At 36.8% G+C, this 25,372-nt stretch overlaps 1 protein-coding gene across 9 annotated transcripts in view; it reads left to right on the top strand.

Moving 5' to 3' along the window:
• The window catches only part of VRK1 (VRK serine/threonine kinase 1), a 90,935-nt gene that overhangs the window by 36,967 nt on the left and 28,596 nt on the right, over positions 1 to 25,372 (top strand). For all 9 annotated transcript variants that reach the window (XM_057488159.1, XM_036882301.2, XM_036882299.2 and 6 more), the window contains 6 exons: positions 5,345 to 5,509; positions 10,844 to 10,899; positions 18,267 to 18,336; positions 19,561 to 19,648; positions 23,675 to 23,783; positions 23,900 to 23,992. In XM_057488159.1, coding sequence (XP_057344142.1) covers positions 5,350 to 5,509; positions 10,844 to 10,899; positions 18,267 to 18,336; positions 19,561 to 19,648; positions 23,675 to 23,783; positions 23,900 to 23,992 — 576 coding nt within the window. In that variant the 5' untranslated portion in view covers positions 5,345 to 5,349. The remainder of the gene's footprint in view (positions 1 to 5,344; positions 5,510 to 10,843; positions 10,900 to 18,266; positions 18,337 to 19,560; positions 19,649 to 23,674; positions 23,784 to 23,899; positions 23,993 to 25,372) is intronic.

The following is a 25,372-nucleotide window of genomic DNA, read 5'->3' as shown; positions in this document are numbered from 1 at the left end:
GCTTCCATTTCTTGGCTATTGTAAATAGTGCTGCGATAAACATAGGGGTGCATCTGTCATTTTCAAACTGGGCCTCTGTGTTCTTAGGGTAAATTCCTAGAAGTGGAATTCCTGGGTCAAATGGTATTTCTATTTTAAGCATTTTGAGGAACCTCCATACTGCTTTCCACAATGGTTGAACTAATTTACATTCCTACCAACAGTGTAGGAGGGTTCCCCTTTCTCCACAACCTCGCCAACATTTGTTGTTGTTTGTCTTTTGGATGGTGGCCATCCTTACTGGTGTGAGGTGATATTGTGGTTTTATTTTGCATTTCTCTGATGACAAGCGATGTGGAGCATCTTTTCATGTGTCTGTTGGCCATCTGGATTTTTTCTTTTGAGAAGTGTCTGTTCAGCTCCTCTGCCCATTTTTTAATTGGATTATTTGTTTTTTGTTTGTTGAGGTGTGTGAACTCTTTATATATTTTGGATGTCAACCCTTCATCAGATCTGTCATTTATGAATATATTCTCCCGTACTGTAGGGTACCTTTTTGTTCTATTGATGGTGTCCTTTGCTGTACAGAAGCTTTTCAGCTTGATATAGTCCCACCTGTTCATTTTTGCTTTTGTTTCCCTTGCCCGGGGAGATATGTTCATGATGAAGTCACTCATGTTTATGTCCATGAGATTTTTGCCTATGTTTTTTTCTAAGAGTTTTATGGTTTTATGACTTAATTCAGGTCTTTGATCCATTTCGAATTTCCTTTCGTGTATGGGGTTAGACAGTGATCCAGTTTCATTCTCTTACATGTACCTGTCCAGTTTTGCCAGCACCATCTGTTGAAGAGACTGTCATTTCCCCATTGTATGTCCATGGCTCCATTATCGTATATTAATTGACCATATATGTTAGGGTTAATGTTTGGAGTCTCTATTCTGTTCCACTGGTCTGTGGCTCTGTTCTTGTGCCAGTACCAACTTGTCTTGATTACTGTGGCTTTGTAGTGGAGCTTGAAGTTGGGGAGTGAGATCCCCCCCACTTTATTCTTCCTTCTCAGGATTGTGGTTCTTGTTTTTTGAGTATTAAGTTTATGTTACTTTCTTTTGTTCTGGCATAAAATCTTCTTGTCAAAGTGACGGACAATCTGATTTTATTTAACTTATAAAAATATCTTTTTTGGGGCCTGGATACTCAAAGAATATTTTCTTTTCTATTAAGTTCAGTAATTTTGCTAGGCTGTGTCTTTGTGTTGGTCATCATGGGTTGATTTTTCTTAAGTATGTAGTGTGGCCTTTTATAATTTCCCTTTTTTTTGTAAGTTCAGGAAAATCTTTTGAACTAAAGCATTTTTAGTACGCTGTTCTCTTGCTTGATTTTCTTTGTTATATGTATACCGGTTTTTCTTTTCCTGTGTTCTTAATTTATGATTTTTTTTTTCTAGAAACATTTATCTTTTTTCCCCAATTTGATTAAAAAAATTTTTTTCCTTTCTGCTTCTCTTAAGTCATTTAAACATTTTATTCCATTTGGTGTTCCTTCTGGTTCAGTCATTTCTGAAATGTTTTTGACTTGTATTTCTAATCATTTCTGTTTATCATTTGGCTTCTAAGTTTTCTAATTCTGATTTACACTAGTCTTTATAAAACTTTTTAGCTTTCTTTGAAATAAAGCTGGTTTGTAGCTCTCAGCTTTTTAGGAGGCATGTATTCTGTGTTTTTCTGAAGATATATATGTTTTCCTAATAGCAACTTGCATGAGATTAGGCTTTGATCCTTTTGTGTTGCTGACTTTTATATGCAATTCATTTTCCTTTATTTGTAAATAGTTGTAGATGGTGTGGTTCAGGTCTACTTTATGTCATTCTCTAGAGCTGCTTCCTCCTCTTCTTTTTTTTTTTATTGTAAGTGTGCCAAAATATGGAGGTTAATTCCTAGATCGTTTATTTCAGTCCTCTTTTTTATTCCTTTGTATTATCCTTCTGGTACTCATTCTAGATTCCATCCCTGCCGGTTTCTCCTCGGCATTAGGCCTCGCCTTAGGAGGGGTCTTTGGCTCATTTGTTTTGAAAGCCGTGGAGTCCAGCCCGCTCCAGCCTCTTCAGACCTTGCTCCAGACCCCTTCCGCTCTGCCGCTGGTGGAGCGCGCACAGCCCTTCCCGGAGTCAGCTGCTGCGCTCACAGCTGTCTCTGTGCTTGTGAGGAGTACCTGCCGGTGGTTTTGGGGTTCGCGGACTCCTCAGAGACATCACTCTTCCTCCTGCTTCTTCCTTTCCAGTGGCTGGTACCGCACAGACCAGTTTGCTGTCTGTGGTGTCTGCACCCACTCACTTTTTGGTGTTTGTGGGCATAGGGATACTGTTGCCTTGCTTTGTCGTAGATGTCATCCATGGGCTTTGAATTTTGCTTTCCAGTTGTCTGGTTTTATGGGGGAAATTTAGGGGAGATTCAACAGTTGCTGCTGCCCACTGTCTTAGCAGTGAACCTTCAGAAGCAGTGGTTTGCCCAGGTGTGCAGTAGACTGACAGCAGAGACTGTCAGTTTGTGGGACTGCTTTTAGGAGAGAAAGTCACCCAAGCCTTCATTGGTTATTACAATTGGGCTGTAGGAATAAAACTAAAAATAAAAGTGAACAGCTTAATTTGAAGGCAAAACACTTTGTTGCACAATTTATATCAAGTAGAAGTTGAGGTAGAATAATTTTTTTGAAATGTGGTATTAACTTTTGAAAGAGAATTCCAGAAAACATGAAATAAAGATAGTCTAGTTTTTGTTTTGAGTTACAGAAAGAGAAATAAAGTTTCTAACTCATTTTAAACTGCCTTTATAAGGAAGTCATCAAATAGGAGGTTATTCTGATGATTTGGTAAAGTTGGATGAAATTTGGAAGGCATCCATTTTAAAATTTGGAAGTAGTGTGTGTCTTAGTTATTTCTTTTTTTTAATTTTTAAAATTTTGCTATCATTAATGCACAATTACATTAACAACATTATGGTTACTAGACTCCCCCTATTATGAGGTCCCCCCGCCACATACCCCATTACAGTCACTGTCCATCAGCGTAGTAAGATGCTATAGAACTAGTAGTCTTCTCTGTGTTATACTGTCTTCCCTGTGTCACCTTGCCTACACTATACATGCTAATCATAATGTCCCTTTTATCCCCTTTATCCCCCCCTTCTACCCATCTTCCCCAAATCCTTTCCCTTTGGTAACTGTTAGTCCATTCTTGAGTTCTGTGAGTCTGCTGCTGTTTTGTTCCTTCAGTTTTTGCTTTGTTCTTAATACTCCACAGATGAGAGAGATCATTTGGTTCTTGTCTTTCTCTGCCTGGCTTATTTCACTGAGCATGATATACCCTCTAGCTCCATCCATGTTGTTGCAAATGGTAGGATTTGTTTTCTTCTTATGGCTAAATAACTTAGTTACTTCTTTTACTCAATCTACTACCTAGCTATAGAAGTTACCTTTTTTGGTGTTTTGAGTCTGGGCTGTCATGGTTTTCGTGACGTTCCATTCAGGAAGATTTTACAATGATTAAAAACACACTAAATGAATGAATTGATGAAGAGATAACAGCCACATTAATTTATTTTGTTAACTTAGATAAGATTTAGACAATGAAGATGCATCAGCTTTGTGTAGGAAAAAATTAAATTTAAAGACCTATAAATTAACAAAGAGAATTGCGTATCTGGGCTTTGTATATGTGGAATGATAGTGGGTGGTTGTTTGCTAAAAAAATTCCAATCTAATGTAGTGTGTATGTACAGCTGACCCTTGAACAGCATGGGTTTGAACTATGCAGGTCTACTTATATGTGGATTTTTTTCAATAAATATATTGGAAAATTTTTTAGAGATCTGTGACAGTTTGAAAAAACATTTTCTTTTCTCTAGCTTACTTTATTGTAAGAATATATATAATACATATACAAAATATGTGTTAATTGATCGTTTATGTTATCTGTAAGGCTTCTAGTTAGCATCTAGTTAGCAGTAGGCTATCAGTGTAGAGTTTTTGGGGAATCAAAAGTTACATGGAATTTTGACTCTGCAGGAGTCGGTGCCCCTAACCTCTGCATTGTTCAAGGGTCAACTGTATTCAGAATATCTAGGTTTAAATCCAAATTACTCTTGTAATGTAAATGTTTGTGTTTCATAGACATGTTTCATCTGAATAGCCATGTCAAGTGTTGTAGACTATCTTAAACCCTCATCACCCTCTCCTTTTTACTTTTTCTCTGATACAGTTCAGGGAACTATTAAGTTCTAAAAAGCATTTGTTTAAATTTTTTTCAAGTAATAGTTGTAGGACTGAGAGTTTGAAATCTCCTCGTACCCCCACCAGGTTCCTTCACTCAGTGAAGTAAGTTAAGTCTGAGGGCACCTAAAGCTCTGAGAGAAGTGACGATCAAGATCACCCAACTAACTGATGGTATGTAGACTGGAATCTAGGTGTTTTGATTTTAGTCTAGTTCTCTTTTCACAGTAAACTCTGCTTTCCCTGAATGTTCCGTTAAACTTACCTGTTAGTGAGAAAAGTAAATAGAGATTCTTACAAAGGATAGTTGGTGAGAAAGGAAGCACAGGAATGCTCGTTTGCCGTTCCTGTGAACCCAACTGGCTAAACAGCTACAGTTTCTCATTGTCACTCTTCTGAAAGGTTTGCTCTTTCATTACAGTGACTTTTGTAATTTCGGGGCACGTTGGTGAGGCTTTGGAGCCAGGGGTTCCTCAGTGCAGATTTCTGTTGTTCTGCTGCTTACTAGATACATAACCTTGGACAGATTGCTTAACTTTGCTGAGCCTTAATTTCTTCATCTGTAAAACTGGGAATGGTAATGTAATCTTCACAGTTGTGAGGATGGATGGGCACCTTTGTGTAAGGCATCTACTCTCATGCCACAAATACTTTTTCCTTTTCCCCTCCTGTTAATTATCTTGTGTTTTCAATCTCTGCTGTGCTCTTACTATGTCAGTATATACCTGTATAAGCTCATTGCATCACTGTAAATGTATATTGTATTTGGATGTACCTTCCCCCTCAACTTCAGAGAGCAATTTTCTTTTTGTTGTTAAATAGCATTTTAGTCGTAGATGTTATTATACCACCGTAGTGTAAAAATAAATATTCTCTTGAAAGTAATTGCATAGATCATTTTATTGTTTCCTCTCCAAAGTTGAGATAACCAAATAGGATTAGAGCAATTATAAATCAGAATCAATAGATGTCCTTTATTTAAGTTTTGGAGTAAGTAGAAATTTGAACACCATCTTTGTGCACAGAAGCTTTCCTTAGTGAAAATGTTTTCAATACTTCTAGGAGTATAATTCTGGGTGTTGCTTTGTTTAAATTATAGTGAAAATGCCTCGTGTAAAAGCAGCTCAAGCTGGAAGACAGGGTCCTACAAGGAGACGTCTTGCAGAACAATTTGCAGTTGGGGAGATAATCACTGACATGACAAAAAAGGAATGGAAACTAGGATTACCCATTGGCCAAGGTGGCTTTGGATGTATATATCTTGGTAAGTGTATGACTACTTCTAATTGTCAATCCAAAGATTTATATGCTTTCTTATCAAAATGGTTTCTCAGTTATGAGCTTTTACGGGATACTCTTAATAATCTACAATTTGATTTGTATAGGAGTGGAAATTGATTTAATCAATAGAAAAGATAAATATCTGTAATACTGTCATTAGTACGGTGGCTTTAGATATTTAAGATGTTCTATATAATTTTAATTTCTTTTGAGACCCAAAGAAAACTGAGTGTCTTTCTTTCCTACCTCACCCAGTTAGGATTTATTCCCTCTGTTACGGTTTTATTTGATCACTTTGAGAACTTTAACAGGTGTGGATTATTTTTTCCTTCTGTACAACCCTCATATTCATCATAGTGGAATTAAGAGAATGACTTAGAAATTATATTTAGGTCTGATTAAATGTGCTATTAATTGATATACTTACCCTGAAGTTTTGGGGGACCCTTTGCGGAACCCTGAGATTCTATAGTTTAAGTACATTGTTGACTTAAAAAATATTTTACCCGATTACTTCTAAGTCAGTTAAAATCAGGTCTCCTTCATTAAGAATATTAATAGTGATATAGTGCGTTTTGTGTTTACTTTGGATACTTCTCTCTACCTTTTCCATTATATGTTCCTACTCCACTTCAAATATCAATTTAATCAGGTAATTATTTAATTATTGAATTTCTGCTGTGAGGTTTATAAAGTTTTATTTTTAGTAGTGGAACCCTTTTTCTTTTAGAAAATCTTGCTCAGAATACTAGTATTAGATACTAGATGAGCATCTTGTGGAAACTTGTTAGAACTGCAAAAACCCAAGAACTACAAACCAGGAACTGTTGGGAGAGGACCCGGCAGTGTGATTGGACAAGTCCTCCTAGTAATTCAGATGCATGTTAAAGTTTGAGAACCAGAGACGCATCTAACAGAGCAGCTGCTCTTACTCAAGGGGAGTTCAGCTCGACCTCCTCCAGGACCAGTGGGCTATATAGTGGGTTAGCTGCAGTCTCCAGAGTATGTGCATGAAATGTAGATTAGAAATCAGCACTTGACTGTATTTTGTAAAGATGATTCCTCTAGGTTAGTGGCACCTGCCTTTGGGGAATAGATGTTGATCCTTTAGTTGTGTCAGAGCCAAACTCATTCCACTGAACTAGGCTGTCTCTGACTTAAGGGGAAAATCCTCATACATCGTGAAAGGTTAGTAGCTATACTAGTTAGGTACATATTTTTTGACCTTGTGATTTAGAGCTGGTAGATTATACAAGGTGTTTCTATTACAGGATGTGTGGACTGAGAGCATCCCATGTTAGGAATGGGAACTTGGCTTTAAGCAAGTAGGTTCCTCAAAAATTTTTTCATTAGTTAAATTTGTACTTTTGCCTTTGTACCTTTGGCAAATTTACAGCTTGCTTTGTATTTGTGCTAGCTGTTTGTTTGTGTTTGTATTTAACATCAGAAAGTACCATCTAATAGTTAGTATTTTTAATATTCAATGGTTCGACAGATTTCTATAATAAAATTTTGCTTCTGTAAAACCAGATTGATCAATCTGGAGAAGGAATTTGCCTCCAGGAATTCAGAGAAGGAATATTGGTGCCTCTAGTTTATCTCTCTGTGCCCACTGATACATCAAAACAGCCATATTCAAGATCAGCAGCAATTTGTACTAATGAATTAAAAAGATAGCTTTTGAATTTTCTTTGGATATTTTCTATAGCATGTGGTGCTGTTTATCTTTTCTTTTCATAAAAATTGCTTCCATTGACCTTTATAATAACATGTTTCACCTCTAGCTTTCCCCTTACCTCTCTGGGTGTATGTTGTCATTTTTGTAGGTACGTCTGTTTTCTCTAGCTTCCCTTCCTTGGCTCACTTTCATTCTACATATTCTGAGTGATCTCATCGGGTCTCGTGGCTTCTGTTATTGTCTCTTTACTGTTGATTTCAATATCTTTTATCTGTATCCTAGGACTTGGTTTCCTGAATCCAGGCCTATAGCCCGTGGCCTGTTAGGAATCTCTACTCGGGTGTCCCACAGGCATGTCTAAGACTTGCCCTCTTCCATCTCCTGATTCTCCTGATCAGGAGATTACCTGAATGAATGACACCCCTCAAACCAGACTCTGGGAAGTCATTCTCAAATGTTCCCCTACTAATATCCTTAGTACTTCACCTAGTTCTATTGCTTTAACTGTGTGACTTCTCAGAGCCATTCATTTCTCTCCGTCCTTGCTGATACTACCTTAGTGCGGGTTGTTTTCAAGTCTTGTCTGGAGTCTCACTCTTGCCGTCGACCTTCTCTGCTCAGTCTTGCCCCTTCCGTCCCACTATTCACATTCTGGCTTGAGTGATCTAGCCTATGTAAATTGGCTCCCCAGCGCTCTTAGGACAAAGTGCCAGATTTCTGAGACTGGCATAAAAGACCTTTCCTTTGGTCTGTCCCTGTGTCACGTCTTCCCTTCCCCTGTGACTTCCTCAGAATCTGGGTGGCAGCTGTCGGGCTGCCCTTCGCTGTGTGATCTTTGATGTGGTGCTGCCTTGGCTTCGTTTTCCCAAAGCTGAGTTTTGGGCAGTGCTGCCTCTGCTGGTAGTCCCCTGCTGTTGGCTAACCCTTTCGAATACTGCCACACTGCGCTGAAATGACTTTTCTTTCTTCCAGAGTGAACATGTGCTCCTGGGCAGTGGGTTGGCTCCTCCTCTCGCTGCACTCCGAGGGCCTGGCCCATTTTGTAGTACATTGAGTTTCCTTCCCCCCCTTCCCTCATTTGAATTGTATGATACTATCCTTATTTTAATATTTTTATACTAAATGATTATTTTTTTAAAAAATCTGACCTTTCTTTATTACTAATTCAGTATCTAAATGATATTCCTTGGAGCTGTTCCTTAATGAGCTCAGACCTCTTCGTCTGCCCAATTTAGTGTTTCTTCTTCAGTCTGAAGTGTTTTAGCTGCCACAATTTCAAACTTGGTGTTTGCCAGCCGATTGGTGGCTGTGTTTTCTTTCGCCTGTCCTTCTTCAGTTCTTCAACTTCTGATGTGAGAAAGCCCTAGAGCTCAGTTCTAGGTCATCTTTTCTCTGTCTACACTCATTCCCTAGGGGGGTCTTCCGGTTTCATGGCTTTAAGTGAATATCGTTTCTATGGTGATCTCTCTCAAATTCATTTCCCCAACTTGGGCCACTCTTCTGAGCTCAAGACTTAAGTATCAACTGCCTATTTAACATCTGAACTAGGATGTTTAGGAAGGATCTCAAACCAAAGATACCCCCAAACATAGCTCCTCCTGCAGTTTTCTCCATCTTAATGAGCAGCAGCTTTCTTTCTTTCTTTTCTTTTTTTTGTGGCCTTTTTTTTATCAAGATATCATTGATATACAATCTTATAAAGGTTTCACATGAGCAGCATTGTGGTTATTACCTTCACCCATAATATCAAGTCCCCCCCACACATCCCATTGCAGTCACTGTCCATCAGCATAGTAAGATGCTATAGAGTCACTACTTGTCTTCTCTGAGCTACACTGCCTTCCGCATGACCCCCCTACATTATGTGTGCTAATCATAATGCCCCTTAATCCCCTTCTCCCTCCTTCCCCACTCCCTACCTTTGGTAACCGCTGGTCCTTTCTTGGAGTCTGTGTTTGCAACTGTTTTGTTCCTTCAGTTTTGCTTTGTTGTTATACTTCACAGATGAGTGAAATCATTTGGTTCTTGTCTTTCTCAGCCTGGCTTATTTCAATGAGCATAATACCCTCTAGCTCCATCCATTTTGTTGCAAATGGTAGGATTTGTTCTCTTCTTATGGCTGAGTAGTATTCCATTGTGTATATGTACCACCTGTTCTTTATCCATTCATCTACTGATGGATGCTTAGGTTGCTTCCATTTCTTGGCTCAGCAGCTTCCTCTTTGCAGTTGCTCAGGCCAGAAGCCTTGAGTCATTCTTACCTACTTTACCTCCACTTACCCTTTGTATCCAATTCATGAACAAATCATGTTGGCTCTTCTTTGAAAATGTGTCCACAGTCTGATCACTTATCACCACCTTACTGCTACCACCTCAAGCCACCACGTCCGTCCCCTGGAGTGTTGTAATAGCCTAAGTGCTCCCTGCTCTTGCCCTTGCCCTTGCCCTTGCGCTGTACACTTTGTTCCCTACATAGGAGCCAAAGAATTTGGTAAAAATCAGGCTGATCTTGCTCGTCCTTGTCTTAGAGCTTCCAGTTGCTCCGTCTCATTCACAGTAACAGCTTGTTGTCACCTGTTAAGCTCATTGTGTGTGTTCCCTGCTGCTGTTCTGATCTATTCAGTGTAACTTTCTTCCTCATTATGCTTCTCCAGCTGCTGTGGTCTCCTTGCTTTCCTCAAATATGTCAGAGGCTCCATGTTGAGGCCTTTGTCCTGATCTGCCTGGAATGTTCTTCCCCCAGATGTTTACATGGCTTATTCCCTCCCTGCCTTCAGACTGCTGCTCCAGTGACACTCCATCAGTGAGGTTTCTCTTATGACCTTGCAACGCTGTCTACTTACTGCTTAACTTTTCTTCTGTAGCAATCACCACCATCAAAAATACTATATAATTTAATTATCTGTGCCCTCCCACTGAAGGGTTCCTTAGACCAGGGATTACGTTTTCCTGTTCACTGCTAGATCAGTTTCCAAGAAACTGGTGTGTAGTAGGTACTTGATGAAAACATTTGTTTAATCAGTGTGGTCAACATTATGTACCTAACTCAGTATTCCAGGGCAGCTATGCTGCTTTTTTTGCGTGAAATAAAACGACAGCCCCTTGAAAATTATTCTAGATGGCAGTTCAAAGTTCTAGTGCCAATAGTCTAAGCTATTGATCTAGGTGAAGTTTTTTCCCCCAAACTAGTGCTTTTTGGATCTTTAGCTCCCAGTTTTCTTACTTTTCTGATGCTACTTCTTAAAATGATTCTCTAGTTTGTTAAATTTAAGACATTGTATCAGTTATCACCATCTTGGGAATTCACAACATACATTAGCGTATGAAAAGCCAGGAGTAATTTTGAATCAAAGAAATCTTTAACTCAGAGCATTCCATACTTAATGGATGATCATATTGAAGGTACCAGCAATTGTAAGATGCATTCCAATTTCAGACATGTTAAATCATGAAAAAAAGTCTTTAAGTAGATGAAATACACTGTAATGATATCGTAAAACACCTATTTGGGAACTGAAGTTTATTCTATCAAGGGGTTATAGATTTACAGACTTAAATATTAATAAAGGGTTAGTTACAGGCTATTTGTAATAATGCTGCTTCTTGTTCTAATATTACATGTGTCACTTCTTCAAACAGCTGATACGAATTCTTCAAAATCGGTGGGCAGTGATGCACCCTGTGTTGTAAAAGTGGTAAGCAAATATTTTAGCTGATTTTTTTCTTTTCTGTTGATTTAGTGTAGTATTTATTTTGTAAAAAAACATCCTTTTTGGTAACTAGAATTAAAGTAAGGTACTACATTTTTAATAATGTTTCATAAATATTTAATGAAACAGAAGAGTAGCTTTATAGTTTTTAATAATTTGAATTCAGTAAGTCCCTTTTCTCTCTTGAATTAGAGTAGCACTAGTATTTGGGGATAAATAAATGAAAGCACATAGGTATACAGTTGTGGAATAAAAATATTCAGCTTGTTCTTTTCATTTCAGCTTTTATTTGTAATAGATGAGGTGCTTTTTATATTTATATCCTATAAGACTATACAACTTCAATGAAATTTTATTGTATTTTATCTTGCATTTGCTTCTTCCACTTGGTCAATTTTCTCTTCATTATTTCCAATTTTCTTATCTTCCCCTTCCATTTTAGTAAATTAAATTATCTCTGATCACACTGAACCATCTTTTTGTGATATTAGCATCAGTTGAAATATATTTGTAGTGAGTAAAAGTTGATAACATACCATCTGACATAAAGCCAGGTTAATTTATGTATTGGTACACTAAAGGATGTTTTAACCATTATTCTTTTGTAATCAATATATTATGTATTTTTTTGCTTTCCAACATTTGTAACTCTCCTTGTGTTTTTGTTAAATGGTAGAGTAATGGAGTCTATTATTTCTACAAATTACCTCTTAAGGCCCCCACCCCTCCTTTTTTCCTAAAGGCTATAGAACTCTGGAATTAGAATTATCCCAAGGTTTTTTGTTTCAGTTTATTTTACTCTTTTTTTAAAAAGGAATATATTTGATCCCTTATGAGTTAACTCTTTTGGACCTGAACCGTTTTAGTGATTGTTTTTAACATTTAAAAAATAATTCAGGCATTCTTTATACAAGGAAATGCCTATGTATTCAAATAAGCAATTTGAATACTTCTGACAAGTGCATATACCTATGTAACCACACCACTATTAAAATACAGAATGCTTCCATCAGCCCAAAAAAGATTGCTTGTGCCCTTTTCTGGTTAAACCCTTACTTCCCACACCCTTGGAGGCAATCACTTGTTTGAGCTTTTTTTCTCCCGATGAATTAGTTATTCCTGTTCTAGAATGCCATATGAATTGTATTAAATGATATATACTATTTGTCTCTGACTTCTTATGCTCAGCATAATATTTTAAAGGTTCATCCATACTGTTGGTGTAGTAGTTACTCATTCAGTGTTACTGCTCAGTAGTAGTGTATCATACAGACACATTATAGTTTGTTTTCCATCTCTTCTTAGTAGACATTTTGATGGTTTCCAGTTTTGGGCTATTAATGAATAAAGCTTCTGTAAACATTCTTGTACAAGTGTTTTTGCATGTACGTTTTATTTCTCATGGATAAGTACCTAGAAGTAGAATGGCTAGTTTACAGGGAAGGTATATACTTAAGCTTATAAGACAGTACCAGACAGATTTTCAAAGTGGTTGTGCCATTTTACACATTTTACACACCCGCCATGTATGAGAGTTCTGGTTACTGTACCTCCTCTGCAACACTTACAGTTGTTGGGTTAGTTGGTTTTTAGCTGTGACCCTGGAAATGTGGTAGTTCCTCATAGTTTTGGTTTATGTTTACTTGATGGCTGATTTTGAGCACTTTTTCATTATACTTATTGGTCATTCATAAATTTTCCTTTGTGGAGTTCCTCCTCAGTCTTTTGCCCCCTTCCCTCCCACTACTTCTTTCTAAAAATATAACTAGGTTGTTTTGCTTTTTATAATTGAGTAGTGAGAGAGTTGTTCTGGATACAAGTCCTTTTTCAGACACACGTGTTGTAAATATTTTCTCTCAGTTTGTAGCTTTCCTGCTTATTTTCTCAGGACTTTTTCTGCATCTGTTGAGATGAATCATAGGACTTTTCTCCTTTATTCTGCTAATGTGGCAATTATATTGATTGATACTTGAGTGTTGAACTAACTTTATATTCTTAACATACACTCTACTTAGTTATGGTGTATTATGCTTTTTACATGATGCTGGAATTGATTCAGTAATATTTTAAGGATTTTTACATCTTTGTTCGTGAGGGATATTGATCTTTTCGTTGTTTTTCCTGGTTTTCCCATCTCAGTTTTCGGTTTTGGTGTCAGGTTGTTGATGCACTGTGTCTGTCTCCCCCTTTATGCCCGTGGCATCCCGAGTCTCCTCCTCTTTCCCCCTGAAGAAAGCTGGGACTGTCATGGGCTCACTGTTTGTTCCCCATTTTTTAGAGACCATAGTCTTGTGCTGCCTATTTTGCCCCACGTCTGAAAATAGTAATTTCCATACTTTGTCCAATTTTTGTATTTGTTTAGTGTTGGGGGGTGCTGATTGGGTCTCCATTATCCCATTGTGCCCACAGTGGAAGGTAAAACTGATTAAGTCAGAGTGTCATTTGTTTGTTTCCTGTGCCATTTCACTTTTCTTCATGCCCTTCTGTTTTGGGGTTTCTTCTTTCTCGCTTGTGGAGCAACAGCCCTTTGGAAATATTCAGTTTGTTGCTATACCAGAGGAATGGAAGTTCTTACTATTAAATTGAGCCTTTTGCATGGAATTGAAGAATATTACCTGCATTTGTCTTTGATTTGACAAATTAAAATATTAAAATCAATAGGTAAGATTTGTTTCTTCTTAGGATCTTTAAAGTTCCCATTGAGAGAAGAAAGCAAGTCACCTTATGACTTCTCATAATCTTGAGGTTCAAAAAATGTGGTTATTTCTGACCACTTTGCTGTTGGTTAATCTGCTTAGTCATTTTATGTCTCAGAAGGAGAGTGCCAGTGCTGGTGCTGGATCTTACACCCTGTCTTTTTTCTTCGGTACAAGCTGGGCTTCTTTAAGTTTGTTTTATTTTAGAATTATGATATTTTTCTTTATTATGGGTAATTCTAAATATTTTAGTTATGCAGTGCAACTTTGCATTTATTACCTTTCTTACAGAGTTATGAAAAAAATAGGAACAAGTATTTCCTAACTGTTTAATGTAGCAAATTACATCACATCACTAAGTTTAAAGCCATTTGTTATCAAACCCTAGTTTAAAACTCTCTGCATCCCTTCTCTCCTAATTTAGTTCTGCTTCTGTTAGCCCTTATTAGTCTTTCTCTCTCTAATTAGGGCAGTGCTAAATATTGAGTTGATTTCTCTTTTGCATTTAATGTCAGTAACATTTTCACTGTTGTAGTTGGTGATCGTGGAAGAATGCCAGAAGCTCAACAGTATTGACCCTTTCTTCTCCAAGGGGAGTTTAGTAGCTGCTGTTTGCTGTTTCGCACTGACCCCTGTCTTTTCTGAACTCCTTTAAGCTCCTGCAGCGCTCATTCCGTTTCTGTTTATTTTATAAGTGCACACATTAATACTCTTCTCATGCCGCTGGTTGTTCTTAGTTTTTTTATGTGTTGTTTTAGTCTCCCTAACTAGATTTTAAGTTATTTGATGATGAGGACCTTATTTTAAACTTTGTTTTCTTTGTGCCACCTTTAAATGCCTATTTTATTCTTCTGAAAACTTTTGGCCATAATTCCCCATCACCTTTTAACTTATTGATGCCAACTGTTTCCATCTCCTGTCTGTGCCTTTGGCCCATTCATAATTTGCCTTCAGTTGTGATATGTTTTACTGTAGCTCTGTCCATTACTGTTCTGCATTTTTTTTTTCTCTCAGGGCTTTATAATATTAAAAGTTGAAATGGTTCATTAAATACAAATGTATAAAATGAGAATCATATCTTTCCAGTATTGAAATCAGAACTGTTTATGAACATTTGCCATATTAGCTGTTAAAAATCATGTTTTCAAAGAACAAGTACTACTCTTTGGGGAAATTTCATAATTCCTTGGGAAAAAAAAGCAAAACACAAAATTAAATATAGAGCAGAGGTAATTTTATAAAATATATGTATAAAGAAAATACACCAAACTGTTTCCAAATTTTCTAAAATGAGCACATATTTTATCTTGAGAAAAACTCAGCAAATATTATTTAAGAGATAATCAAAGGCAAATTGATTTGTAATGTAATAAAAGGCAAATTAGACTTAATAATCTAATAGCATGTCAGATCAAACAGTGGTTCTTGACTTTAAGAAGTTGTACAGTATAATCAGGGTCTCTAGGTGCAGGGCCTGGTTATTGGTATATTTAGTAAATTCTCCCAGGGGATTATTTTGTGCATCAAGGTTGAGAAGCACTGGTTGAGTTTGGCACGTGGAGAAGCTTAATTATTTTCAGTGGAACCATATGTGCACACTCATGTTTATCCTTGTTTGGGGATCCTTTTATTCAGTAGGGGCTTTCAGGTGCCCTGTGCTTCTGGGAGGGCTTCCATCTTAATGTGGAAGAATTGTCAGAAAATTTCGTTGCTGCTAATATGCATATCTGCTCTATGAGAGATCTCTAAATACTTAACCCGCAAATGTGTCTTACACTTGGCCTTGAAATGAAGGTAAGACATGTATTCAAGATGGATGTTTAAGTTCATACTAAATATATTCTACAAAATGACTCTGTCCAGTTTGATTTGGGCCATAGTCCTTATTGACGTATGGGAGCAGCCTTGGAGATGTGACACTAGGTCACCTCTAGATAACTAAGAGACACTACCTATATTTTATTTTGGGAGTAAAGATGCAGAGAGAAATGGTAAACTGATGATAACGTAGACAATGAAAGGAGAAAAAATTCTTGTTAAGAGGCTTTATAGGGAATTAGTTCCTTTAATTACTCATACCTTTTGCCACCATGTCAATGAGCAAATAGCAGAATTGGACCTAGAGGCCAGGTTTTTGGATCTTATGTCCCCACAGTTCTTTATATCATGTTCACCTTCTAATATGATGGATGTAAATCTGTATTTTGAAGTTCCCTGGAAAGTTTGCAGACTGATGTTCAGTACCCTCATGATGTTATGAGAAATGACCTGAATTTTCAATTCATATATATCACAATTTTTTGGTAGAAAGGAGAGACTGTATACAGCTTCATTTTTAAATGGCAGCCAGTTGCTTTTAGATGGTGCCATTGAAATATATCACATTTAAATTTTTTTCTGTTGTCATCTTCATTTTGACACTTAGAAGTCTTAAAGAAACGTTTAGTGATATTCTAGTTAAAATGTCAGTCCCAATTTCTTTTCTAAATCTTGGCTATTATAGAGTTGGCAGAGTATTTTAGATTTGAAATATGTTAATAAAATTTTAGTTATGAGTTAAGGTATTTTCTTCAACAGAAATAGCTAGCTTTGGCTAGAGTGCAATACCAAGGAAGTTAACTCCTTTATTTTGTTATAATGGAATCTTATTGGATTAGAAAAAGTATGAAATGAGCTCAAAAAGCCTTCATTGTAGTGGGGCTTTCATTATAATAGCCTGATTTATATAGGTTGATTCTCATTATTAGAAGTTTAATAAATTATTGCCTGAAGGAGAGCTTGAAAATTAAAGTTGATATGACATAGGTTGAAACTGAATAAATCAGAATTTCAAACTGAATGCAATAAGCCAGAATTTGTGTTAGGAAAACCCCTTTTAAACCTGAATTACATTAATGAGCCATTCTAGAAGTTAGCCTTTGGTGAGTAACTTTACTAAAATTCCTTCTCTTGAATTTATCTCTTTCTTCATGTCTTACACTGAATTTATTACCGCCTTCTGAAGGCCTGTTCTCAGCCATGGGCTCTAAACATTCACAACTGTCTGTCTAGTTAGCATAGCTGCTAGGAAAGGAGCGACCCACAGGTTATGATGAAGCTTGAGGTCCTGGGTCCACAAATCAGGGCTTTGGCACTCACAACTTAGTATATTGGTTAGTGTCTGCTTTTAGGAGGTGATGACCTATCAAGCCCTTGTATACCATTGTCTTCCAAGGTTGGCTAAAAATATACTTCCTGTAACAAGTAAGGCAAGCTTACTTTCAATTGGAGTTCTGCTCCAAGTGTTATATATGTTACCCATTTGCTACATAGAATGCTCATTCTTAACTAGGTACTGCCTCTTTGAAGACTGGCTAATCAGTCTTTTTGTAAATACTCTTAAGTGGGGATTCCTATTTTTCTGAATTACAAGAGATCTGAGATAGTAGAACTGTATGTATAGAGTGATTTTATTTAAACCTCAAGGAGTAAAATTAACCTCTGTTACAGTGAGGGAATCTAGAATGAATGTACTTTAAGTATTTGCAAAAGGCATCTCCAGGAGCCAAAATTACATATTTTGTCATATTTTCTCTTCAGTTAAGGTAGTGGGCCTCATTTATCATTTCTAATGTTCTACTGAGCCTTGAACTCCAGCTACAAGATATTCTGTCCAAAATAACTTTCTTCCTGTACTTCATAAAAGAAAACTAGCCCTAAAATTTAGAAATGTTACTTTCCTCATTGGAACTTCTTGCTGCTTTTCAAAATTTTTCTCAGATTTTCAATAAACAAAATAATATCAACACAAAATACCAAACATTAAATAAATACTAACCAATTTTAATCAGACAAAATTTATTGTTTAAAGAGTTCAAAAAATTACATGATGTTTCCCACTTTTCCATGTTTATTTAACAAGGAAAAACTCCCAATAGGCTGATATTTCTTGTTTGTCAAATATGCCTCTTTACAAAAAAATTTAACTGTTACTGTCCCTCAAAATGTGAATGAATGTAGTCCAGTAAAGTTGGTGGGAAACAATTGTTTTTGAGCCCCATTTTCCTCTTGACTTTAAGTTATCAGGTGGGGAGTAAATTGGAGGGCCCTTTAGTTTGAAAAATGGGGATCAGTGTTAGAAGGAAAGAATGCAGTGCCTGCTTGCTCTGGAGTTCCAGAATGCTCTTCTTTTGGGTACGGGTTCTGCCACTTCTAATAATCCAGATATAACTGCAATGAGAAACAGAAAAGGAAAGGGATTTTTTCATTAATTGGTTAAATTAGGTAATGGAATTTTATTTAATCTTAGAAATATCTTGTAGCCTTTTGGTGAAACTGTTGACATGGTTGCTGATCTTTGCTAAAGAGAAAGCTTAATGAAGAAGATAAGTTTAAAGGTTTTTCTTAAACTTCTGCAAAGACTAAGCTATATGTCTGATTTTATATAGCTTATCACTTATAGAAATGTGAGAAAAATATAAGACTTATGGACTATTCTAAGAATATCTAAAACATTTCTAAAAAATTTGACTTAACTTTAAACATGGTTATAAACTTAAGTATAAAAATCACATTGTTTGGAAAGAAAAATTGGTTTGTTAGTCTTTTTGAAGGTTCATTGAAAATAACTCAGTAATTTTAACTACTGTTAGTACTAATTTACTCTTATGTTTTAAGGAACCCAGTGACAATGGACCTCTTTTTACTGAATTAAAATTCTACCAGCGAGCTGCCAAGCCGGAGCAAAGTAAGGAATACAATACACATATGTTTATACTTTTATTTTTTGAGAAATATTTTGTTTTTAATTGAAGTATTGTTGATAATACAATATTATGGTTTCAGTTGTACAACATAGTCATTCAATGAGTAAATACATTATAAAATGCTCACCATGATAAGTGTAGTTAGCATCTGTCACCATACAGAGCTATTAGATATTACTGACTATTCCTTGTGCTGTACATTTCATTCCTGTGGCTTATTTTATAAATGGAATTTTGTATCTTTTTATCCCCCTCACCTGTTTTGCCCATCACCGCACCCCCCAGTCTCCATGGCAAACACCAATTTGTTTTTTGTATTTATGAATCTATTTTGTTTGATTAAAAGAAACTTTTAAAATGACCACTGTTCTGTTTTGTTTAAGCCAGTATTAGAGAATTGGATCTTCTATTATGATGCCTTGTTAGTTTTTACTTTATAAATGGTTTCCATTTAAATGAGATTTGTATGAAAGAATTTTGATCTCTTAATGGGTTTGTTAGGATAAGGTTTCACCTATATTTATACATAGAACAAAGTTAAATGATATATGACATTAGAAATACTGTTAAAAATTGAGAATTAATCCTAACCCAAAAGACCTCCAAATCTTTTTTGAGTATTTTTTTAAACTCTTGAGAATCCTCTGGGGGGTGCCGTAATTGATGAAATAGAGCGGACTGTCAAGGAAGAGCGCCGGCCGTCCTCTGGATGCCCCAGTCTTTTCGGGCCTCTCCCCTCTTCCCTGCCTTCCCCTCTGGGAACTGATCCGGGAATTTCCTTACAGGGTGGTGTCGGGCTTGGCGGTCTCTTAAGGGAGGCTTCCGTCTCTCCCAGAGCTTGGTTTCCTGGTTGAGGTCTTTTAGAATGAGGTAAAAAAACTTTTAGATTAGAATAAAAAATAAGTTTTCCTGTGAATGCAGGGAAACATTTATATAATTGAAGAGATTAATTGTAACTGTAGTACTGTGATTTGATTTTTTTAGATGTTTTAGAGAATTTTTATTTAAAGACAGTGTTTAGGATAGGGTAAGAAAACTTATGAGTTAATAAAAATGCTTTGTCCTTTTCATTTACTAGTTATAATGTACTGTTCATTTTTTATAAATAAAGATGAAACTTTACTGCATGTATATATTCTCTTAATGATTAAAAAAAAATTACATTAAACAAAATAGAAATACTGAGCATGTGTTTTAACTTGTAGTTCAGAAATGGATTCGTACCCATAAATTGAAGTACCTGGGTGTTCCTAAGTACTGGGGGTCTGGTCTCCATGATAAAAATGGAAAAAGGTAAGAATATACATGTTTTGTTTTTCTCTTGCCTTTTTTGTGCATTTGCTTTTCTTCTGTCAATAATTATTTACTGTTTCTTCTGTCAATAATTATTTACTGGGCACCTACAGTTCTGTGAGGCGTTCATCTGGGCTTCTTGGAGGCAATGGTCAGAGACTGTCTCTCTTCTGGAGGACTTGTGCAGAGTGGTAGCAACTGACTAGAACCCAGCCGACAAGTAGGAACAAAACCATATGTGCCCTGCCTTTTTTATTTCCCTTGAAAACAAACCAACAAACGAAAAACTCCATGTCATTTATGTAAAAAGTAGCCCTTTAGGCTTCAATTTTTAATTTCATGTTAGATACATAATATGCTCAGGGTAGATTCCTGCTCTTTATGAGGTTTCAGTCCAGATGGTGAGAAGAACAAACATGAATGAAACAAATAGAGAACAGTTAAGTGCTAAATTGTGTGCTTCTGACTTGTGTTAGGAGTTCAAAGCATGGAGAGAATGTGGTTGGTGTAGTTGAATTGGAGAAATCCCCATACTCTGATGCACAGTAACACCTTAAAAATCTTAGAATGAGTGAATGGAACTTCCTGGAGTAGGGCTGGTAGCTAAGATTTGGAGTAGATTTAGTTTGGAACTGGGGGTATATTGGTGAGGGTACTTTCAGCTGCAAGTAAAGGAAAACTCTGGCTTGGCTCCCTAAGGAATCGTCAAGAGCCCAGGCCCCTGCATGTTACCCTCTTCACCTTGGCTTTGTTCTCTGTTCTCCATCCTGTGGTCTCAGGGTGGCTGCCCCATTTCTAGGCTTCCCAGGCAGACACAGTGTCCAACAGCGGAAAACAGTATTGCTGCTTTTGAGTTTGACTTTCCCTGCAAGGAAACCTTTCTGAACAGTCTCATGGCAGACTTGAGTTTTATCTTTGCACATCCTTAAACCAGTTACTGGCAAGGGAACAGTGATCACAGTGATTGGCTTGGTGAAGCACATGGCCATGTGGCAGAGGACAGAATGCCTGAACCAAGCAGCTGCTGTGTTAGAAAAGATGGAGAGAAGAGGTCATTGCTGGGTGGGCAGCCAGCGTTGTTTATCTGGGAATTTGTATCCTGGAATCCAAGCATTCCAGGGTGCTCCCTGAAATGATGAGAACTTGGGGACTTCCTGAAGGGGTGTTTTATATCAGTAATATTTAATATATGCTTACAAGATGTGGTGTGTCATATATGTCATGTTTTTGCTGGGACATCTATAGTTTTTTATGAAATATTCTGGAGAAATTGTATAGAGCAAGGATTAAATTAAGAGCAAGGATTCTAGAGCTAGACTGCTTGCATTCAAATCTGTTTTGCCCCTTAAAATGTTTGTGACTGGGTAAGTTACTCGTTTTTGCCTCAATTTCCTCATCTGTGAAATAGAGTAACGGTTACCCACTAAATAAGGGGGATTAAATGTAAAGCTTCTAGAACACGTGTAAGATACCTGTGTTAGCTTTTACTCTCAAAGGGGTCTTTAAGCCTTAAATGTTAAGAACTGCTAGTTTACAAAACCATGGAAGTGGAGGGATAGCATCTCAAGTGGGAGAGGAATGTGAACACAGGGCAGGGTGGGCTTCTGGTCTGCTGTGTCTTTCTTCAACAAAGGAAGAGGGCATGCATAAGTGTGGAAGAGAAGGAAATCAGCTTCGAGAAAGAGACTGAGGCACCCAGTGAAGGCCCAGGGAGAGAGTGATTTGTTACCAGTTGTGGTAGGTAGGCAGAAGCTACTGCATGCTCTTGAACAAAGGACAGTGACATGATGGTGAGAGTGGTATTTGAGAATTGGTTTTGCCTGGTGATTTGGAACCTGTTTACAGAGCACTTGGGCAGGAAAATCCCTTACAGATGACCTCCTAGACAGCAGATGAATTTGTTATCTACCCCAGTGCACAGTAGTTTTATTCCTAAGAAACAGTACATTATCAAAACCATATTTTGTAGAGACAATTGGAAGAGAACTGTAGCTGGGCTAGAGGACTTCAGACTTGGAGTAACAAGTTTTTTCCCCTCCTTCCAGAGTATCAGTATGAATTTCTTTGTCTTTCCTTCTTTTCTTTATCCTTCCCTCCCTATATATACAGAAGTATATCACAGTGAAACCTAAACCTCCCTGAACCAGGTTATACCTGACTCCATCAGGTGTGGTCCTGGGCTGCCTGCTTGCAGTTTCTCATGTCATCTCACCTGTAAGATGGGGATAATAGTATGTCCTTTATGGATTTATTGTGAAGATGAAATGAAAACATGTAAATCTTAAGGGGGGTTTTCTGGCACATTGAGCATTCTCAGTAAATGTTAGTTGCAGTCATCACCATTGTCATTATTGTTATCATTATTATTGGTGCTATTTATTTTTGTTTGGGAATGGTGACTTAAAGTCATCAACACTGACCTTGTACATTCTTTAAAAAATGTTTTTATTGAAGTAAAGTTGACATACAATATTTTATTAGTTTCAGGTGTACAGTATACTGATTCAACATTTATGTACATTGTGAAATCTTCACCACTAGACAGTCTTGTCACCTATTTTGTGATAAATCACAGAGCCAATTAAATATGCCCTGTGTGTGTGTGTGTGTGTGTGTGTGTGTGTGTGTGTGTGTGCACGCGCGTGCATGTGTGTGTGTCCTTTGAAGTGACCAGGGTCTGGAGAGATGGAGAGCAGTGTTAGGATCATGAAAACATTAGCTACTGTCATTATTAAATCATTTATAATCCTTCATGCTGATTTATATTTTTCCATTATTTGCATCCTTTTATCCAAGTCCCCAGGAAAGTATACATTGATGGTTTTATTTTAGAAGAGTTACTTAGAAATAACTTTGACTTTACTACACAGTGGTAGAAATATCCTTGCAGATAATATGATAAACATTTGTCTGCAGTATAAGGAATCATGCTTCAGGTGATGTGTGTGATTTAGAAATGGTGAGGTGAATAAAGGATGGTTTAGAGTGGTAGTGGTGCTCATAGGAGCACCTGCCTCACAGGGTGAAGTGGGGCCTGAATGCACGGATGCTTCCAAAGTGCTTAGATCAGTGCTGTGCTCCCACCAGAGCTTCGGTTAAACTCCAGCTGTTTTCATGATGATGATTAACCTCATCCTCACTGGAAGATACTTCGATACATTTTGAATGTGGTCTTGTTTTTTCTTTATTGAGTGGTTTAACTAGACAAGTAAGAATCTGGAAAACTTTCTAAAGATAAAAGCTGTTCTCAGAGCTGAAGATGAACTGTGTGACTGCGTCTAGGTGGTGCTTTTCAGTACACACATGGCTTCTAAACCTGGGAACTTGAGTGCTGGAAAGACCTTGGAAAGCATGAGGTCCTGTTCTCTCATTTGATACTTAGGGAAATTGAGGCCCAAAGAAGTAATGTGAATTGGCCAAGATAACATATTGGGGCTTGTGGCAAAACCAAGATCTTTATGTTTTTCAGGATATTTGGTCTTCCCCAAATCTTGGCCATTGAGTATTTAATATATAATCTTTTTACACCATTTAAGCAATTTTATCCAATTCGGTATTGTTACAGTATTTCTTGACAGTTCTGCTATTAATAGAATGTTAATACTGCTAAAATATGCCCTAAAAATAGAGGAAGCATTCAAAGGCAGGAAGCTAATACCCAGAAACATAAATTGCCTTTGACTATGAGAAAAATCAGTGATATCAGTCTTACTAAGATTGATCTTTACTCTGAGTGAGTCTGTGGGATTCTGTCTGTGGACGTCATCTTACTTTGAATATATTCTCATGTAACCAGGTGAGAAAGGAAGCCCTCAAGATGAAAGGCAGGACTGGATGCACTCCTAACTCTTGGGATTTCCAGTTAGAAGAAATTGTTTCAAATGTTTGTGTTTCTTCCCTTTTTTTTCATTTTACTTCCTTACTAAACCTTGCCTTGAAAAAGTTACTTTGAAAGGAGAGTACTCATTGCAAAATAGGTTTTCCTTAGTTATATTTTGTTCATTGACTTGTCCTGTTCATCTTCAGTTACAGGTTTATGATAATGGACCGCTTTGGGAGTGACCTTCAGAAAATATATGAAGCAAATGCCAAAAGGTTTTCTCAAAAAACCGTCTTGAAGCTGAGTTTAAGAATTGTATGTGAGCTACATTCTTGTTTTTCATCCAGTAAAGGCTAGTTGTGTTGATGCTCAGTCCTCTGCTGGTTGGTGTTAGGTACTGCATTAATTTATTCTATATGGTGTTTTCATAGCTGGATATTCTGGAATATATTCACGAGCATGAGTATGTACATGGAGATATCAAGGCCTCAAATCTTCTTTTGAGCCACAAGAATCCTGATCAGGTAGGTTTATAACTTTAATTCTTACTATTTAAAAACTGTTGTTTGAAAACAAGATATGGTTGCCTTGAACTTTTGAACCCATGCAGAAGTTTTACTTTTTGAAGTAGATATGGAAATAGTAATATTTCTCCTTGACACTTTTATCTAGTTAACATTCTGCATTTTTGATGCGATTTGTTGGCACTTTATCAAGTTGGCTATTTTACCCTAAATAATATTCAGGAGAAGTACTTGTAATACAAAATGAATTTCAAATAGCTATTTGGGGGTGGAAGCGTAAAATTATATAGTGCACCAATGAATTATGTTTGCCTGTCTGCTTTGTCATTTTTTTTATTTCCTTTGTTCAGGAAATCCATCAAATATAAGTGTTCTGTTACTTGGAAAATTTGGTCTTTAACATGTTGATTACTCAAATCAATTGGTTTACAGAAATATCTTAGCTGTCTAAATTTGTATACCCTTGGTGTTTGGAATTCAAATGTGCATTTTTTTAGTTTATTACATTCACTTTGTAATTTTTACTTTTTAAGGAAAGGAGAAAAGTTGATGCTATTTTGCCTTTATTTGGGTCAGTTTAGTTGGTCTAGAACAATTTATACAATTGTTTTGAAGCTGTTTGTATGATTTTGATAAAAGTAAGATTTCACTGACACTCATAGTTGGGCTCACTGTGTTTAATCCATTCCGTGTTTGTCATTCTGACTTGATCTTGTATAAGAAAGTAATATTTAAACATTTTAAGTGTGTTTATATTGATACCCTATACTTCTGCTTTTCCTCAAACCTACTTTAACTTCCTCTTGCTTGTTTTTCCGTTTCCTTTGGCTCCCCTTTCTTGTCGTCTCACATATGTTCTTTCCCTCCCCCATCTCCCTAATGGTGGCTATAAGGGATCTATCTGTAAATGTATAACAGAAGAAAGTTGCTTAACTATAGCATACTAATGGGGAAATCTTGAAGGCAATCACAGACTTTGTAGACATCTCATTTTAGATGTTTTTAGGTTAAAAACTAGCAAAACGAAGCTAGGAACCTGAATGATAAGGATTCTGTTAACTGAAGTAGATTGGACATGTAAAATACAGTAAATAAAAATACAGATTGTTTCAGTTTGCAGTTGACTGAAACACGCTGCCTTTGTTTACAATGGGAATATTTTTTGCGATTCTGTCATCCTTTGGGCACATGTTTTGGATGGGATTATTTTTCAAGTATTAGATGTATATGCTAGATCCATTCCCATATTTTTACTTCAGGTCCCTCTTGTGACCAAATTCATATACTTGTGAGACAGTTACCCAGGATTAGAGATGTAATATGTGGCTATGGAATAGAAGAAAGTCAAATTTATTAGCTTTGTATGCTAATCAGGCCCAC

The sequence above is a fragment of the Manis pentadactyla genome, chromosome 11, assembly GCF_030020395.1.
Source record: "Manis pentadactyla isolate mManPen7 chromosome 11, mManPen7.hap1, whole genome shotgun sequence".
NCBI classification, from domain to species: Eukaryota; Metazoa; Chordata; class Mammalia; order Pholidota; family Manidae; genus Manis; species Manis pentadactyla.
Note: the sequence above shows the minus strand (reverse complement) of the source record. Positions and strands in the feature narration are given on the sequence as shown.